The sequence below is a fragment of the Mustela putorius genome, unplaced genomic scaffold, assembly GCF_011764305.1.
Source record: "Mustela putorius furo isolate JIRA1106 unplaced genomic scaffold, ASM1176430v1.1 tig00000056_pilon_pilon_pilon, whole genome shotgun sequence".
In the NCBI taxonomy this organism is placed as follows: Eukaryota; Metazoa; Chordata; class Mammalia; order Carnivora; family Mustelidae; genus Mustela; species Mustela putorius.
This window is the reverse complement of record NW_025421263.1, coordinates 695,012-715,551: the sequence shown is the minus strand read 5'-3', so window position 1 is coordinate 715,551 and position 20,540 is coordinate 695,012. Positions and strand designations below refer to the sequence as shown.

Sequence of the window (20,540 nt, the reverse complement as noted above, 5' to 3'; positions counted from 1 at the left end):
GAAAGACAATGGACTCTGAAAACAATCTGAAGGTTTTGGAGGGGCAGGGGATGGGAGGTTGGGTGAACCTGGTGATGGGTATTATGGAGGGAACATATTGAATGGAGCACTGGGCGTGGTGCATAAACAATGAATTCTGGAAAACTGAAAAGAAAATTAAAAAAAATTAAAATAAAAAAACCAAAAACCAAAACCCACCTGGTAATTCTGATAAGAAGCCAAGTCTCCTAAGCACCAAAACAGTGTTAAAGCACACAGCACTGTGTTAGACATCCCTAACTATAAATATTAACTGGCACACTTGTTAACTATGTGACTCTGGGTAAGCGATTTGACTTCTCTGAGTCCCAAAATCCTTCTGTAAAATGAGGGTACTCAGCTCACAAGATATAGTAGATACAGTAGATAAAAGATATAGTAGATAAAAAAGAAAATAACATACATTATATCCAGCCAAGTGTCTGAGGTAAAACAAGAAACTGATAAACAGTAATTAAAGGTAAAAAGCAGTGAGGGGAGGAGGAGATGGAAAAGGAACAGAGAAGAGAAAGATAAGCCAGCAGTTACACACATGATTAGATACACTTAAGGGGATCATGTACTTGCTACCTAATAGTCAACTTGCTTAAGAAAAGTCAACAATTTGTTAACACATTTCAAAGTAATTAGCTCAAAGCACCTTTCCATTCTTAGAATTTTGAAAACTACTATGTCTTTTCATAGAGAAAGAAATAGACAATTTTTAATAGCAATTTTAATGAGATGAGATAGCATACTCAACTCATTTAATGAGATAGCATACTATCCACCAACAAAAAAACATAGTTTTTAATAACAAAATGTTCTTAGATGTATAAAGACCAAGAGTTACCAAACAACGAATTTCATTTCATATGACTGAATTAATAAAATAAGCCCTGTGAGCTTATGTATAACTTTAAAATACCACCTCACCTGTTTATTACTAGAATGTGAACTGGTAGTTACCAAGATGGCATACAAAGTGGCCAAAGGTATATAATCCTTTTCCACAGGGTTTGTCTGTATAAACATAACCTTAACCAAGGTTATGTTTATAATATGAAGGTTATTTTGAAAGCATTAAGACTTCTAAATACTCTAGATGAGCTATACACCCTAAAAACTATAAAAAGACATGATTTTCCTAATTCTAAGTCTACAGTTCTCAACTCAGGATGATTCTGCCTTCTGCGGACATCTCACAACAACTGGAGACATTTTTAGCTTTGACAGCTGAAGCTGGGGAGGGATGCCTGGGTGGCTCAGCCAGTTAAACATCTGCCTTCGGCTCAGGTCATGATCCCTGAGTCCTGGGATTGAGTCCTACCTACATCAGTTGGGAGCCTTCTCCTCCTGCCTGCCACTCCCCTTACTTGTGTGTACGCACACACACTTTCTCTCTCTCTAACAAATAAATGAATAAAATTTTAAATAACAACAAGGGGCTGGCAGAGCTGTCACTAGTGAATGGAGGCCAGAGATGCTGCTAAACACCCTATGCTGCACAGGAAAGCCCCCTCTCCCACACAAAGAGTTTTCTGGCCCCAAATGGCATTAGTGAGAAGTTTGGGAAACCTTGTTTTAAACTGTCAAAAACAGGGGCCAAAATGGCAGAGAAGCAGGGGACCCTATTTCAACCAGTCCCCTGAATTAAGCTGGATATCTACCAGACCACTCTGAACACCCATGAAATCAGCCTGAGAAGTAAGAAGATCTATCAGGATCTATACCAACAGAATATCTCCAGTGGCTGGTTTTGAAGTATGAAGCAGGGAGCCATAATTCTGTGGGCAGATACTGGATGATAAACAGAAAGGGGAGAGAGCTACCAAAAGCAATGTCGCTGGGAAGGTGAGATAACACAGGAGCCCAAAAGTGTCCCATGCTGGGGACAGGGCACAGATTCACAGACTGGTAGCCTCGGGGAAAGGCCTTTAGGGCAGCCCCCCAGACTGAAACCTGGAGCTCTGGAGGCAGACATGTGAACTGGAGGCAGCTGGTGGTTTTAGAAGCACAAAGGGCACAGACGTGCCTGGACCTGGAAGTGAGCGCTAGGAGTGCTGCTGTGGGGTGCACAACCCAGGATTCTGGGGTTTTCAGCAGCAAAGACAAAGACAGAGACAGTGTGGCCTGTAGGGCTTTCTGGAGACCAGACTGTGATCTCTCTGTTCTGAGAGAGAAGTCTGGATACAGTCACTTCTGCTCTGACAGAAAACAAAAGCCCCCCTCCCCCAAAACCAGTTTTCACTACGCCCATATCCCCCACAGGGTTGCCTGAGTAACAGTGCAGCAGGACCTTCCCGCAGAACACAGGCTGAAAGAACAAGAGGCTAACAACCTTAAGGTCCCTATAAAACAGGTGAATCCTGCTTAGGTTGTGGTCAATACTTTGAACTCTGTACATTCCCTCAACCACCCCTGACCAGAATGACTAGGAGGAGGAATCCCAGACACAGGAAAAATTCAGAGACTGTGACCTCTGCAACAGAATTAAAGGATATGGATATAAGCAAGACATCAGAAATAGACTTCAGGGTAACAACTATGCAGGTGATAGCTAAGCTGGAGAAAAACACTAATGACACCAGATTGTCTAAGAGCAGAAGTGAGAGCTGATCTGGCAGAATTTTAAAATGCCATCAATGAGATCCAATCTAAACTAGATATTTTTTTTTTAAGATTTTATTTATTTATTTGACAGAGAGAAATCACAAGTAGGCAGAGAGGCAGGCAGAGAGAGAGGAGGAAGCAGGCTCCCTGCTGAGCAGAGAGCCAGATGCGGGACTCGATCCCAGGACCCTGAGATCATGACCTGAGCGGAAGGCAGCGGCTTAACCACTGAGCCACCCAGGCGCCCATAAACTAGATATTCTAACAACTGGGGTAAATGAGGCAGAAGAACAAATTAGTGATTTAGAAGACAAACTAATGGAAAAGAAGGATCAGGAAGAGGCCTGGAAAAACAACTTAGAATCCATGAAAACAGAATTAGAGGAAAAAATGACACCATGAAATGTTCCAATGTCAGAATGTCAGAATTATTGGGATCCCTGAGGGGACTGGAGAGAGTGAGAGGACTAGAAGATATATTTGAGCAAATCATACCTGCAGTCCCTAATCTAGGGACTGAAACAATTGTTCATGTCCTAGAGGCAGAGAGAACACCCCCCAAGATCAAGGAGGGCAGACAGACCCCCAGGCATGTGATATTGAAACTCGTGAACCTTAAACCAGGTAAAATATCTTAAGGTCGGCTAGAGGGAAGAGATTCCTTACGTACAGAGGGAGGATCATCAAAATAACGTCAGACCTGTCCACAGAAATCTGGCAAGCCAGAAAGAGATGGCAAGATATATTCAGGATACTAAATGAGAAGAACATGCAGCCAAGAATACTCTACCCAGCAAGGCTGTCATTTAGTTGGACAGAGATGGATGGATAGATGGATGGAGAGAGAAAGAGCTTCTAAGACCAGCAAAAGCAAAAACTGAAGGAACATGTGACCACTAACCTGGCCCTGAAAGAAATGCTAAGGGGAGTCCTACAAGAGAAGAAAGACCCCAAGAGTGATGTAGAACAAAAATTACAGAGACAATCTATAGAAACAAGAACCTTGTTTAATAAAAGCGTATAAAAACAATAAAAAGCAATAAAAACGTATCTTTCAATAATCACTCTCAAAGTGAATAGCCTAAATGCTCCCATAAAATGGCACAGGGTTGTAGATTGGATAAAAAGACAGGAACCATCCATACGCTGACTACAAGAGACTCATTTTGAACCTAAAGATACATCCAGACTGAAAGTGAAGGGATGGAAAAGCTCTCTTTCATGCTAATGGACTGCAAAAGAAAGCTGGGGTAGCTAGCAATGCTTGTATCTGACAAATTAGATTTTCAGCTAAAGACTGCAGTCAGAGATACAGAAGGATACTATATCATTCTTAAAGGGTCTATCCAACAAGATCTAACAATTCCAAATATCTATGCCTCCAACATGGGAGCAGCCAACTACATAAGCCAACTGTTAATCAAAATAAAGAGACATACTGATACACTATGTTAATTGTAGGGGATCTTAATAGTCCACTCTTAGCAACAGGCAGATTATCTAAGCAGAATATCAACAAACAAACAAGAGATCTGATAGACCTCAAAGAAATATATAGAACATTCCACCCTAAAACAATGAAATACTCATTCTTCTCGAGCACACATGTAATTTTCTCCAAAATACACCACATACTGGGTCACAAATCAGAGCTCAACCGATACCAAAAGATTGAGATTATTTCCTCCATATTTTCAGACCACAGTGCTTTGAAACTGGAATTCAATCACAAGAAAAAATCTACAAGAAATTCAAACACTTGGAAGCTAAGGACCATCCTGCTCAAGAACGTTTAGGTCAACCAGGAAGTCAAAGAACTTAAACAATTCATGGAAACCAATGAGAACGAAAACACATTGGTCCAAAACTTACAGGATATGGCAAAGGCGTTCCTAACAGGGAAATACATGGCCATCCAAGCCTCACTCAAAAAAATAGAAAAATCCCGAACGCTAACTCTCTTTATACCTTAAAGAACTGGAGAATCACCAACAAATTAAGCCTAACCCACTCACAAGAAGGGAAATAATTAAGAAGAGAGCAGAGATCAATGAATTAGAAACCAGAGATATAACAGAACACATCAACAAAACCATAAGCCAGTTCTCTGAAAGAATTAATAAGATTGACAAAGCACTGGCCAAACTAATCCAAAAGAAAAGAGAAAGGACCCAAAGTAATAAAATGATGAATGAAATGGGGGAGATCATGATTAACTCCCAGGAAATAGAAACAATCATCAGAAATTATTATCAACAGCTATATGCCAATAAATTAAGCAACCTAGAAGCAATGGATGCATTCCTATAAACCTATAAACTTCCAAGACTGAAACAGGAAGAAATTGGCAACCTTTACAGACAATCTTGTTACTAGTTATTTAACTAGTAACAAGATTGAAGCAGTAATCAAAACCTCCCAAAAAACAAGAATCCAGGACCTGATGGATTCCCTGGGGAATTTTACTAAACATTCAAAAAAGAAATAATACCTACTCTCCTGAATCTGTTTCAAAAAATAGAAACAGAAGGAAAACTTGCAGACCCTTTCTATGAGGCCAGCATTACCTTGATCCCCAAACCAACCAAAGACCCCATCAAAAAGGAGAATTTCAGACCAATACCCCTGATGAATATGGTACTAAGATTCTCAACAAGATCCTAGCTAATACGATCCAGCAATATATTAAAAAGAATATCCACCTGGGAATGAATGAATCAAAGAATGACCAGGTGGGATTTATACCTGGGAATGCAAGGGTGGTTCAACATTGACAAAATAATCAATGTGATAGAAAAAAATAGTAAGAGAAAAGAACCACATGGTTCTCTCAATTGATGCAGAAAAAGCATCTGACAAGATACAGCACCCTTTCTGGACTAAAACTCCTCAAATTAGAGGGATAGAGGGAACATTTCTCAGTTTCATAAAATCCATCTATGAAAAACACACAGCAAAAATCATTCTCAATGGGGAAAAGCTAACAGCCTTAAGATTAGGAACATGACAAGGATGTTCACTCTCAGCACTATTGTTCAACATAGTACTTGAAGTCCTAATGATAGCAATCAAACACCAAAAAGAAATAAAAGTTACTCAAACTGGCAAAGAAATCAAACTCTCTCTCTTTACAGATGACATGATACTTTATGTGGAAAACTGGAAGACTCCACCCCCAAAGTATTAAACTCATATAGCAGTTCAGTAATGTGACAGAATACAAAATCAATGCACAGAAATCAGTGGCTTTCTTATACACTAATAATGAAACTGTAGAAAGAGAAATATAGAGAATCAATTCCATTTACAATAGCACCAAAAACCATAGGATACCTTGGAAACCCTAACCAAAAAAGTTAAGGATCTATACTCTAGAACTACAGAACACTCATGAAGAAATTGAAGAAGACACAAAAAGATGGAAAAATATTCCATGCTCATGGATCAGAAAAATAAACATTGCTAAAATGTGTATGTTGCCCAAAGCAATCTATACTTTCAAGCCATCTCAATCAAAATACCACCAGCATTCTTCAAAGTGCTAGAACAAACAATCCAAAAGTTTGTATGGAAACAGAAAAGACCCCAAATCACCAAGGAAATGTTGAAAAAGAGAAATAAAGCTGAGGACATCGCATTGCCTGATTTCAAGTCAGCATGGTACTGGCACAAAAACTGATACATAGACCAATGGAACAGAGTAGAGAGCCCAGATATGGACCCTCAATCCTATGGTCAAATAATCTTCCACAAAGCAGGAAAAAATATCCAATGGAAAAAAGACAGTCTCTGGTGCTGGGGAAATTGGAAGAATGAAATTCGACCATTTTCTTATACCATACACAAAGATAAACTCTAAATGGATGAAAGACCTCAATGTGGGATAGGAATCCATCAATATCCTAGAGGCGAACATCGTAACCTTTTCAACATCTGTCACAGCAACTTCTTTCAAGACACATCTCCAAAGGCAAAGGAAACAAAAGCAAAAATGAACAGATGGGACTTCATCAAGATCAAAAGCTTCTGCACAGTGAAGGAAACAGTCAACAAAACAAAGAGGCGACCCATGAAATGGAAGATATTTGCAAATGACACTACAGAGAAAGGGTTGATATCCAAGATCTATGAAGAACTTCTCAAACTCAACACCCAAAAACAAATAATCAAGTCAAAAAATGGGCAGAAGACGTGAATAGACACTTCTCCAATGAAGACATACAAATAGCTAATAGAAACATGAAAAAATACTCATCATCATTAACCATGTTGAGATACCACCTTCTAACAGTTCGAATGGCAAAAATCGACAAGGCAAGAAACAACAAATGCTGGAGAGGATCTGGAAAAAGGGGATCCCTCTTACACTACTGGTGAGAATGCAAGTTGGCGCAGATACTTTGGAAAACAGTGTGGAGGTTCCTCAAAAAAAAAAAAAAATTGACCCAGCAATTGTACTACTGGGGTTTACCCCAAAGATACAGATATAGCGAAAAGAAGGGGCACATGCACCCCAATGTTCATAGCAGCAACATCCACAATAGCCAAACTGTGGAAAAAGCCAAGATGCCCTTCAACAGACGAATGGATAAAGATGTGGGCCATATATAAAATGGAATATAACTCAGCTATCAGAAATTATGAATATCCAAATTTTGCATCAACATGGATTGGACTGGAGGAGATTATGCTGAGTATAATAAGTGAAGCAGAGAAAGTCAATTATCATATGGTTTCCCTTACTTGTGAAACATAAGGAATAGCACGGAGGACATTAAGAGAAGGAAGGGAAAAATGAAGGGGAGGGAATTAGAGGGGGAGACGAACCATGAGAGACTATGGACTTCAAGAAACAAACTGAGGGTTCTAGAAGGGAGGAGGTCAGGGAGATGTGTTGGCCCGGTGATGGGTATTAAGGAGGGTACGTATTGCATGGAGCACTGGGTGTTATATGTAAACAGTGAATCCTGGAACACTACATCAAAAACTAATGACATATGGTAAGGTGACTAACATAACACAATAAAAATTTAATAAAAAAATAAAATACACTGTCAAAAACACAATACAATACAAAATGTCATCAAAACAGAAATGTGTATTATATTTCTACGACAGATTTACTATCATAGTATTTACTGAAACCTCATCAGCAATGGGCAATACAGGTATAACATTATACAGTAGAGAACCTAGGTGGAATCCCAACCAATTCTACTGTTCAAACTTAAGTTGTTAGATATGAAAATAATACTTGTAATAGTTAGCTCTTAGAGTTGTGTGAAAATATTAAATGAGAAAATGTTTTATAAAGGGCTGAGCATAAAGGAAATGACACAGTATGGTCCTCACTAATACTGTTAGAAAAGGAATGAACTCTCTCTGCCTGCCTGTCTACTGTGAACTCTCTGTCAAATAAATAAATAAAATCTTTAAAAAAAAAAAAAAGAAAAGAAAAGGAATGAAGTTTTTTTCAATATTGAGCCCAATATAAAACAGAAAGAGGATTTCTTATCAAATTATCAATTTACCTTCACTGGCCCCATCTTCTGGACATGAAATTTTCCTGTTCCTGGTACAAAACCTGTCTATTCCAGAACCATGTCCATTATATCTCTGTGACTTAAAAACTGTTTTATCCTCATCAGACAGATCACTTTCACTGGAACGCCATGTTATATCTTTTAGCTCACCGGTACTCTTAGATGCAGCATTTTCTGTTAAAGAAAAAGAAAATGTATAAACACATTTAACTGATATAGTTATTTGCCAGAATGAAATTTTATACATGTTACTCTGTCAAAGTCACAAATAACAAAATTTTGATGATAGTGAAAGCCATGTCTTATATCAGATCAGCCTGTGTAAAGTTCTATGTGAAACCTAAGATTCTCTGAATTAAAACCAAATTTACAAAGAAAAAAGAATTAAGTTTAAAAAAACAAACAAATAAGGAAAATGACTATAGCACAAATGAAAAGTCAAAAAAAAAACCCCTTTAATTATACAACTATAACTTTCTAGAATATTTGATGGAACCAAAAGAACAAGACAAAACACAAAACAAACCATATAACCAGTATTTATGTACAAGAGAAATGCTTCTGTGTGCCTCCTGTATCATATTAGGAGTCCTAGCAGTCACAATGTGTTTAAAAACACTTAATAAACTCTTTTAACTAAATTTATCATTTTGAGGTAATAGTAGATCCACACAGAGTTGTAGGGGGGCAAAAAAAAAAAAAAGAAAAACAAGAGAGCCCTTGTATGCTTTATCCAGTTCCTTCAATGGTAACAATCTGCAAAACTATAGTGTAACATCACAACTAGAATATTGATTCTGATACCTGCAAGACACAAAACAATTCCATCACAATGAGAATACCTTGCATTACTTTTATAAAGCCACATCTTAGTCACCCTCCTTACCCAATTCTCAATGTCTAGCAACAAATTAGCTTTGCATTTTTGTAATTTTGTCATTTCAAGACTGATATATAAATGGAATCATACTATGTGACAATTCAGGATTGGCTTCTTTTACTCAGCATAATTCCTTTGACATTCATCCAAGTTGTTCTATGTATCAACACTTTCCACTACTAAGTATTATTACATGACATGTATACACCATAGTTTACCCATTCACCCACTAAAGGGTATCTGTGTTGTTTCTAGTTTGGGGCTACTATGAATAAAGCTGCTATGAACATTATATACAGGGTTTTATGTGAAAGTAATTTTCATTCTCTGGGATAAATGTCAAAGGGCAATTAACAGGTTGTGTGGTAACTGCATATTTAGTCTTACAAACTGCCAAACTTCTCCAGAGTGGCCGTACCATTTTACAATCCTATCAGTAACATAACATATCCCATATCACTGACAGCATTTCGGTGTTATCACCATTTTTTACTTTGTCATTCTAATAGGAAACCTAGAAAGAATGGAGCTACTCCATCTTGATGTAATAGGAAGTTGAGAGGAAACTTTACTAACAGTGATCAGAACAGGAATATACACCTAAAAAAAAAATAAATTTTACAATTATTTATTATGCTAAAACTTAAAAAAATACCTTAGACATATTTCAATGAGATTAAGAGGTTAGATATTATAATTCAAGTTCTATAGTAGAGGAAATAGGCTTAGAAGTTAAATGGTTTCATTCAATACATATTTACATAACAACTGATAAAGTAAGTCTTAAGGAAACAGAAAGATAAGAAAACTTCTCTCTCAAGGAATGAAGTTAAATGGTTTCATTCAATACATATTTACATAACAACTGATAAAGTAAGCCTTAAGGAAACAGAAAGATAAGAAAACTTCTCAAGGAGTGCATGGTCTAAAACACAAATCATAAAAAGAAAAATTAACTATTAAATTCGAGGTATGTCACATATAACAGTGGCACAAAAAAAGCAAGTGCTCCAATATGTGTTCATCAGGAAAATAGATTCACTGACAAAATGATGTCTGAAAAAACAGCACTTACAAAGGCACAAAAGCATTAAATAATTATAAACATTTACTAAACACTTACTTGTGCCACGAATATCCAGAATTACTAAACTTGTCTATCTTCAAAACATAAAATTAAAAATAAACGAAACTTCATCCATATTGATTTAAATAGCTAATAAAAACTAAGCTGTGTATTTACTTACAAAAGATATTATCATATCAGTCCCTTTTATTATTATGCATCTGGAAGAGTAAACTGAAAAGGAAAGAGTGGAATATGACAGAAGGAGAGAATGTTTGTATCCCTTAAAATTCACAGTTCTGGGGCACCTGGGTGGCTCAATTGTTAAGCATCTCCCTTTGTCTCAGGTCATGATCCCAGAGTCTGGTCAGGTAGGGCTCCTAGCTCAGCAGGAAGACTGCTTCTTCCTCTCCCACTCCCCTGCTTGTATTCCCTCTCTTGCTGTCTCTCTCTGTCAAATAAATAAAAAAAAGTTTAGGAAAAAAAATTCACAGTGTTTTGAAACTTAGTCCCCAGTGTGTGGGATTAAGAGGTAGGGACTCTGGAGGTGATTAGGTCATGAGGGTGGAGCCCTCATGGGATTAGTGCTCTATATAAGAAGCCCCCAGAGAGATTCCTGGCCCCTTCCTCCATATGAGTCGACAGCAAGATGGTAGAGTCCTGAGCCTGGAAGTGAGTCTTCACCACACACTGAATATTCTGGTATTATTATACGTATATTATATTCTGAATATTCTGGACCAATTTCTGCCATTTATAGGCTACATAGTCTATGGTATTAGTGGTCTATTACTGGTCTATTGGTCTATTAGTGTGATCAGACTAAGATGGGAAGGAAGGAAAGTTATCACTACTTTCAGATTATATAATGAATTCATGGAATTCATAATCCATGAATTACAAAAACTTTACATAATTTTTGCAGATAAAACCACTACCAGGAATTTAATATAAACTCATTTTATTTGTTGAAGGGTACCCTTGAAATCAAGACCCAGTTCAGTGAAATTTTAGGAAGGATATCAGCTAGACTATGAGAATAGCTACAACAGGTAAACATTTATGAGCTCCATTTGCAAGCCAGGCATTGTGCTAGCATGTGGTATTACAGGCTGAACTGTGTTACCCCAAAGGTCATTCACATGTTAATGTTCTAACACTCCAGTATCCCAGAATGTGATTATTTGGAGATAGGGTCTTTACAGAGGTGATCAAGTTATTCCAATAGGACAGGTGTCCTTATAGGAAAGGAAAATCTGGACACATGCAAGGAGTGAAGACACACATGGAAAGTGAAGACACACAAAGAATGAAGAATCACATAGAAACACAACCATTACAAGACAAGGCAAGAACCCTAGAACAGATCCTAGAATGAACTAATCCTGCTAATACCATCATTTTGGATTCAAGTAGCCTCTAGGACTGTAAGATAGTAAGTTTCTGTTATTCACACAACCCAGTTTGCATACTTTATTACTGGTATTTTATCATGGCAGCCCTGGCAAACTACTATACCTATCTCCTATTGAGAGCAATAGAGCTCTTCCTACAGAAGAGCAACAAAGAAAGCTCTGCCCTTTGGAAACAAATGGTACAAAGAGGAGAAAAGCAATTCAACAAATATAACAACAACAACAGCAAAAATTAGTGACTCCTCTCGAGGAGCAAGCATTTCTGACCTCAAAAATAAAAATTTTAAGAAAAAAATCTGTATGGCATTTAAGGGAAAAAAATCTTTTTAAGGCAAAAAAAACCTTTCACTTTGGTAAAAAATATATATTTTTTTATTATTATGTTATATTATCATATAAATATATATATTTAAGTTCTACTTTTCTAAGAAAATCATCTATAAAGGTTCCAGGCGCTTATTTTCAAGTGTATAATCTTTTGTCTTCCTTTTCCCACTCCTTCCCATTGCCTGTTTCCTGCTTATTCAGGTTACAGTGCCTTACATTTGTGGAAAGAGAGACACAGAGACATATCTCCCCCTTTGGGCACATTCTGCAAAATATGTTTCCCCACTTCTCCTTCCCAGCTCTCACAAAAATACTAACTACTTCCCAGCCTATAACTTCTGTTAATATTATGTCTGAAACTAATACCTTAGAAGCTACAATTGGGGGGCATCTGGGTGGCTCAGTGGGTTCAGCCTCTGCTTTCAGCTCAGGTCATGACCTCAGGGTCCTAGGATTGAGCCCCTCATTGGGTTCTCTGTCTCCCCGCTCTCTGCCTGCCTCTCTGCCTACTTGTTCTCTCCCTTTGTCAGATAAATAAATAAAATCGTTTGAAACAAACATACCCCAAAATGCTACTATTGGGGCATCTGGGTGGCTCAGTCAGTTGAGTGTCCAACTCTTGGTTCCAGCTTAGGTCATGATCTTAGAGTCATGAGATCAAGGCCCATGTACACCTCCACAAGGGGAATAGACCCTGCTCACAATTCTCTCTCTCCCTCTGCCCCCCGCTCTCCTGCACTAAAAAGGAAATTTTTTTTTAAAAGGTACTATTTAAAAAATGAGCCAGTTCTAGGAAATATCTTGAGACCCTCATTCCTATCAATTTGTTTACCAGTTTTTGTTAAATTTTTAACAATATTTTCTTGCCTCAACAGGCAGTTATGTTGTAAATACAGTAATTATACATTGATGCAAGCTCTTTCAGCCTTTCAAAATATACTAATCGTTCTATGAAGTACAAAGAACAGGAGGGTGGGTCTAATATATATTGGCACAGGGAAACTATCGCAAAAGATCTTTCTGTAATTAAACACAAGTTCAGAGCTTATTTTATACTTCCTTTTTTCCTCAAGTTGGATATGGCTATACTTGCTTAAAATAACCAAAAAAATAACAGCCACATCTGTAAAAGAAAATCTTTTCTTCATATACTATGACAATTTAGAAATCAGAATTAAAGTGATCTTTGAAAAGCACATCATTTGGCACTAATGAGAAGAAAAGTTAAATTCTACAGCTCCATCAGAAGATAACTGAATTAGAGGAGCAAGATGGCAAAGCAGTAAGAGAATGAAATATCATCAGGTCGCAGAAGTTCAGCTAGATGGTTATCAAACCATTCTGAACACCTACAAACTCAATAGGAGATAGAAGAGAAGAAGAGCAACAATTCTAGGAACAGAAAATTGACTACTTTCCAAAGGTAGGACTTGCAAAATGAATCTGAAGCACTGGGAAGATAGACCATGGCAGGGATAGCCAGATTCCGGCAAGTGAGAGAGCAGCAGAGCACAAAATTGGATCTTTTAGAAGTCTGCTCCACTGAAAGATGTTGCTCCAGAGGCAAAGCAGGGGATGGAGCCCTCGCCGGGACAGTGTGGTGTCAGGACCCACAGGGACACAAAAAGACCAGGGGCATATGAGGGTGACAGAGCTCACAGATATGGGATCATAGGTATAGGATCGGGGAAGTCAGCTGTAAAGATGGAGCTGAAAAGTGGGCTTTCACCTCAGGATTACCTTAAACCATGATCCAAGGCACAGTTGGGGCACTACTCTTCGAGCAGGGACCCCACAAGTAACAGATCCAGAGATGCCCCCTCGTCCTCATTTGGGAGGAGCAATGCGGGAGTGCACTGCAGGAACCTGTTGGGTTTGGAAACCCCAAAACAGGACCATGAGCCAGGGACAGAAATGCTCAGACACAGACTGGGTAAGCATGGAGTGCGGCCAGAAACCAGGGAGATGGGATAGATTGACTGCTTTTCTCTGAGGGTGCATTGAAGAGTGGGGCCCTGAGCTTTCGGCTCTTATAGGCTGGAGATTTGGAGGCCACCATCCTTATTCCCATCCTCTAAAGTGGTACAGAATGCGTTTGGAGAACAAAAGCTACCAAGAACGAACCCAAGCAGACTACTTAGCCTGACCCCTGGCAATGGGGGAGCAATTCCACCTCAGGCAAAGACATTTGAGAATCACTGAAGCAGACACCTGCCCCACAAGATCAGCAAAAACATCCAGCCAAGACCAAGTTCTCTCTGGAACTACAGAGGTAGGGGAAAGCAACACATAGACTTCATGGCTTTTTCCCTATGATCCTTTTGACGGTAAATTTTTTAAATTTTATTTTTTTGTTATTCTATTTTCTTTTTAATATACTACTGATTTAGTCTATTTCTTTTCTATTAACTTTCCTCCATCCAATGTTAACATTTTTAACTATTTTATCAATACCTTTTTAAATTTTTTAAATTTGTATTGTTATTGTCATATTGTATCCCCTCATTGTAGTTAACCTTAAGTTTTTGTATACATATATCTTTTTTATTTTTTTTAAATATTGGGATACAATTTCTTCCAACAATCAAAATATACCATAAATCTAGTGCATGGCTTTGCTCTTGTATCTATCTAGCCTGATCATATTCCTTCCTCTTTTTTTTCTTTTTTCAACCAACTTCTTATCAATTCCTTTGAGAATCTTTTTAAATTATCAACTTTATAGTCATATAACTTCCCTTCATTGAGTTTACCCTTTTTTGGTATATATATATATATATGTTTTTCTTTCATCAAAATGATGGATGGTAGGCTCTTCTACAGACCAAAATATAAGTGGGTGGTCCTGTTCTAGTCACCAGTCTAAAATATATATATATATCAGATATAATATTTCTTTATTTATTTATTACCCCCTTCTGCCCGCCCTGGTTTGGGTCTCTTCTAATTTGGTTGATATATTTTTCTGGGGTCATTGCTACCCTTTTTAGTATTTTGTTTTCTCATTCACCTATTCTTATCTGGATGAAATGACAAGGCTGAAAAACTCATCCCAAATTAAAAAAAAAAAAAAAAAAAAAAAAAAAAAAAAACAAGAGGCAGCCCCAACGGCTAGGGACCTAATCAATAAACACATTAGCATTATGTCAGAACTAGAGTTCAGAATGACGATAATGCAAGCTGGACTCGAAAAAAGCATAGAATATTTAGAGAATCCCCTTCTGGAGAAATAAAATCCCTTTCTGGAGAAATAAAACAACTTAAATCTAAACAAGTTGAAATAAAAAATGCTACTGATGAGGTGCAATAAAAAATGTAGGCTCTTACCGCTAGGATGAATGAGGAATAAGAGAATTAGTGATATAGAAGACCAAATGACCGAGAATAAGGAAACTGAGCAAGAGAGACAAACAACTACTGGACTACAAGGGGAGAATTCGAAAGATAAGAGATACCATAGGACAAAATGATATGAAAATAATTGGGATCCTAGAAGAAGAAGAAACAAAGAGCAGGGCAGAAGGTATATTAGAGCAAAATATAGCAGAATTCCCTAATCTGGGGAAGGGAACAAACATCAAAATTCAGAAGACACAGAGAACCCAACTCAAAATCAATAAAAACAGGTCAACACCCTATCATCTAAAAGTAAGACTCACAAGTCTTAGCAACAAAGACAAAATACTGAAAGCAGCTTGGGTCAAGAGGTCTGTATTATACAACAGTAGAAATATTAGACTGGCAGCAAACCTATCCAGAGAGACTTGGCAGGCCAGAAGGATTGGCATGATATATGAGAACTAAATGAGAAAAATATACAGCCAAGAATACTATATCCACCAGACGGACACTGAAAACAGATGGAGAGATAAAGTTTCCAGGACAAACAAAAACTAAAATAATTTGAAACATCAAACCAGCTCCACAGGAAGCATTCAACTCTAAGCAAAGAGAGGGCCTAACAGTGACATAGACTATAGTGAAAGGAACAGAGGCAATATACAGTAACAGTCACCTTACAAGCAATACAATGGCACTAAATTCATACCTTTCAATAGTTACCCTGAATGGAAATGGCCTAAATGCCCCAATCAAAAGACACAGGGTATCACAATGGATAAAAAAACAAGACCCATCAATATGCTGTCTATAAGAAATTCATTTTAGACCCAAAGACACCTCCGGATTTAAAGTGAGGGGGTGGTAAACAATGTACCATGCTAATAGACATCAAAAGAAAGCTGGGGTGGCTATCCTTACAACAGATAAATTAGATATTAAGCCAAAGAGTATAATAAGAGATGAGGAAGGAAACTATATCGTACTTAAAGGGTCTAACAAGAAGATCTACCAATTTTAAATATCTATGCCCCTAACATGGGAGCAGCCAATTATATAAACCAATTAATAACAAAATTAAAGAAACACATCAACAATGATAAAATAATAGTAGGGGACTTTAAGACGCCCCCCCCCTTTCTGAAATGGACAGATCATCTAAGCAAAGATCAACAAGGAAATAAAGGCTTTAAATGACACAGTGGACCAGATGGACATCACAGATATATTTAGAACATTCCATCCTAAAGCAACAGAATACACGTTCTTCTCTAGTGCACTTGGAACATTCTCCAGAATAGATCACATCCTGGGTCACAAATCAGGTCTCAATCGGTACCAAAAGACTGGGAACATTCCCTGCATATTTTCAGACCACAAAGGTCTGAAGCAAGAACTCAATCACAAGAGGAAAGTTGGGAAGAACTCAAATCCATGGAGGCTAAAGAGCATCCTACTAGTGAATGAATGGGTCAACCAGGAAATTAAAGAAGAATTTAAAAAATTCACGGAAACAAATCAAAATGAAAACACAAATGTTCAAAATCTTTGGAACACCACAAAGGCGGTTCTATGAGGAAAGTATATAGTAATACAAGCCTTTCTCAAGAAACAAGGGCTCGAGTACACAAGCTAACCCTACACCTAAATGAGCTGGAGAAAGAACAGCAAAGAAAGTCTTAAACCCAGCAGGAGAAGAGAAATAATAAAGATGAGAGCAGAAATCAGTGAAATAGAAACCAAAAGAACCGGAGAACAAACCAACGAAACTAGGAGCTGGTTCTTTGAAAGAATCAATAAGATGGATAAAACCCTGGCCAGACTTATCAAAAAGGAAAGAGAAAGGACCCAAATTAATAAAATCATGAGTGAAAGAGGAGAGATCACAACCAACACCAAAGAAACACAAACAATTATAAGAACACAGTATGAGCAACTATACGCCAGCAAATTTGACAATCTGGAAGAAATGGATGCATTCCCAGAGACAAATAAACTACCAAAACTGAACCAGGAAGAAACAGAAAACCTGAACAGACCCATAACCAGTAAGGAGAGTGAAGCACTCATCAAAAGTCTCCCAACAAATAAGAGCCCAGGGCCAGATGGCTTCCCAGGGGAATTCTACCAAACATTTAAAGAAGAATTGATACCTATTCTCCTGAAACTATTCAAAAAATAGAAATGGAAGGAAAACTTCACAACTCATCTGATGAGAACCAGCATTACTTTGGTCCCAAAAAAACAGACAAAAAGGAGAATCACAGAACAAAATCCTTAATGAACACGGATGCAAAAAACTCTCAGCAAAATACTAGCCATTGGATCCAACAGTACATTAACAGGATTATTCACCATGACCAAGTGGGATTTATTCCACGGCTGCAAGGTTGATTCAAGATCCACAAATCAATCAATGCAATGCAATACCTTAACAAAAGAGAGAACAAGAACCATATGATACTCTCAGTAGATGCTTAAAAAAAGCTTTTGACAAAGTACAGCATCCTTTCTTGATCAAAACTCTTCACAGTGTAGGCATAGAGGGTACACAGCTCAATATCATCAAAGGCATCTATGAAAAACCCACAGCAAGTATCATTCTCAACAGGGACTGAGAGCTTTTCTGCTAAGGTCAGGAACAGGGTAGGGATGTTCACTATCTCCACTGCTATTCAACATAGTACTAGAAGTCCTAGCCTTGGTAATTGGACAACAAAAAGAAATAAAAGGCATCTGAATTGGCAAAAAACAAGTCAGACTCTCACTCTTTGCAGATGATATGATACTTTATGTGGAAAACCCAGAAGAATCCACTCCAAAACTGCCAGAACTCATACAGGAATTCAGTGAAGTGTCAGGATATAAAATCAATGCACAGAAATCAGTTGCATTTCTATATACCAACAGCAAGACAGAAGAAAGAGAAATTAAGGATTTTATCCCATTTACAATTGCACCCAAAACCATAAGATACCTAGGAATAAACCTAACCAAAGAGGCAAAGAATCTGTACTCAGAGAGCTATAACGTACTCATGAAAGAAACTGAGGAAGATGCAAAAAGAATGGAAAACGTTCCATGCCGTTGGACCGGAAGAACAAATAATGTGAAAATGTCTATGCTACCTAAAGCAATCTATACATTTAACGTAATCCCTATCAAAATAACCATCAACTCTTTTCTAAGAAATGGAACAAATAATCCCAAAATTTATATGGAACCAGAAAAGACCCCGAATAGCCAGAGGAATGTTGAAAAAGAAAACCAAAGCTGGCTGCATCACAATTCCAGACTTCAAGCTCTATTACAAAGCTGTAATCATCAAGGTAGTAGGTACTGGCCCAAAAACAGACACACAGATCAATGGAACAGACAGAATAGAGAGCCCAGAAATGGACCCTCAACCCTATGGTCAACTCATCTTTGACAAAGCAGGAAAGAATGTCTAATGGTAAAAGACAGTCTCTTTAACAAACGGTGTTGGGAAAACTGGACAGCCACATGCAGAAGAATGAAACTGGACCACTTCCTTACACCACACACAAAAACAGACTCAAAATGGATAAAAGACCTCAAATGTGAGACAGAAATCCACCAATCCTTGAGAAGAACACAGGCAGCAACCTCCTCGACCTCAGCCACAACAACTTCTTCCTGGAAACTTCGCCAAAGGCAAGGGAAGCAAGGGCAAAAATGAACTATTGGGACTTGATCAAGTTCAAAAGCTTTTGCACAGCAAAACAAACAATCAATAAAACCAAAACAACTGACAGAATGGGAAAAGATATTCACACATGACATATCAGATAAAGGGCTAGTATCTAAAGTCTATCAAGAACTTATCAAACTCAACACACAAGGAACAAATAACCCAATCTAGAAATGGGTAGAAGGGCTCCTGTGTGGCTCAATTGGTTGAGCAACTGTCTTCAGGTCAGGTCTTGATCCCAGAGTCCCAGCATTGAGTCCCGCATTGGGCTTCCAGTTCCACAGGGAATCTGTTTCTCCCTCTGACCTTCTCCCCTGTCGTGCTCTCTCTTACTGTCTCTCTCTCAAATAAATAAATAAAATCTTGAAAACGAAAGAAAGAAAGAAAGAGAGAGAGAGAGAGAGAGAGAAAGAAAGAAAGAAGTGGGTGGAAGACATGAAGAGACATTTCGGCAAAGACGACATCCAGATAGATGGCCAACAGACACATGAAAAAGTGCTCAACATCACTCATCATCAGGGAAATATAAGTCAAAACCACAGTGAGATACCACCACACACCAGACAGAATGGTTAAAATTAACAAGGCAGGGAACGACAGATGTTGATGAGGATGCGGAGAAAGGGGAACCCTCCTCCCCTGTTAGTGGGAATGCAAGCTTGTGCAGCTACTCTGGAAAGCATTCAAAAAGTTGAAAATAGAGCTACCCTATGACCCAGCATCGCACTATGAGGTATTTATCCTAAAGATACAAATGCAGGGATCCTAAGGGGCACGTGCACTCGAATGTTTACTGCAGCAATGTCCGTAATAGTCAAACCATGGAAAGATCCTAGATGTCCATCAACAGATGAATGGATAAAGATGTGGTATGTACGTGTACACACACACACACACACACACACACACACAGGAATACTACGCAGCCATCAAAAGAAATGAAATCTTGCCATTTGCAATGGCATGGATGGAACTAGAGGGTATTATGCTAAGCAAAGTAAGTCAATGAGTGAAAGACAATTATCATATGATCTTTCTGATATGAGGAATTTAAGAGGCAAGGTGGGGGATTGGTGGGAGTAGGGAGGGAAAAATGAAACAAGATGGGATCAGGAGCGAGACAAACCATAAGAGACTCTTAATCTCTCAAAACCAATTGAGGGTTGCCAGGGGTGTGGGGAGATAGGGATATGGTGGTTGGGTTATGGACATTGGGGAGGGTATGTGCTATGGTGAGTATTGTGAAATGTGTATGTCTGATGAGTCACAGTCCTGTACCCCTGTGGCAAATAATACATTATATGTTAATTTTTTAAAAAGATTATGGAATTACAAAGGACATGTACCAGTTTTTTACACAGTGTTTTATGAATTTATGAATTGGCGAAATCTTATTTTCATTTTTTTTTTTCATAAAAAGAACCCCCTAAATATTAGTGAAATAACTGTATTGCTCTTATTCACAGAAAGTTTGCTCAGTATGCATAATTTTTAGCAGGCTTTCACACAGCTCTTTTTGCCATCTTTTTGACATGGCAATTACTGCCATCAATTAAACAACTACTAAGTGCAAGCCTTTGAAATAGACATTTTCTTACTTTTTTTGGTTTACAATAACCTAATAAGT

The 20,540-nt window shown here is 38.0% G+C and overlaps 1 protein-coding gene across 4 annotated transcripts in view; it reads right to left on the bottom strand.

The window, feature by feature from the left end:
• The window catches only part of SPIDR (scaffold protein involved in DNA repair), a 603,350-nt gene that overhangs the window by 499,426 nt on the left and 83,384 nt on the right, over window positions 1-20,540 (bottom strand). For all 4 annotated transcript variants that reach the window (XM_045081470.1, XM_045081547.1, XM_045081503.1 and 1 more), the window contains exon 4: window positions 8,163-8,348. In XM_045081470.1, the coding sequence (XP_044937405.1) occupies window positions 8,163-8,348 (186 nt within the window). The remainder of the gene's footprint in view (window positions 1-8,162; window positions 8,349-20,540) is intronic.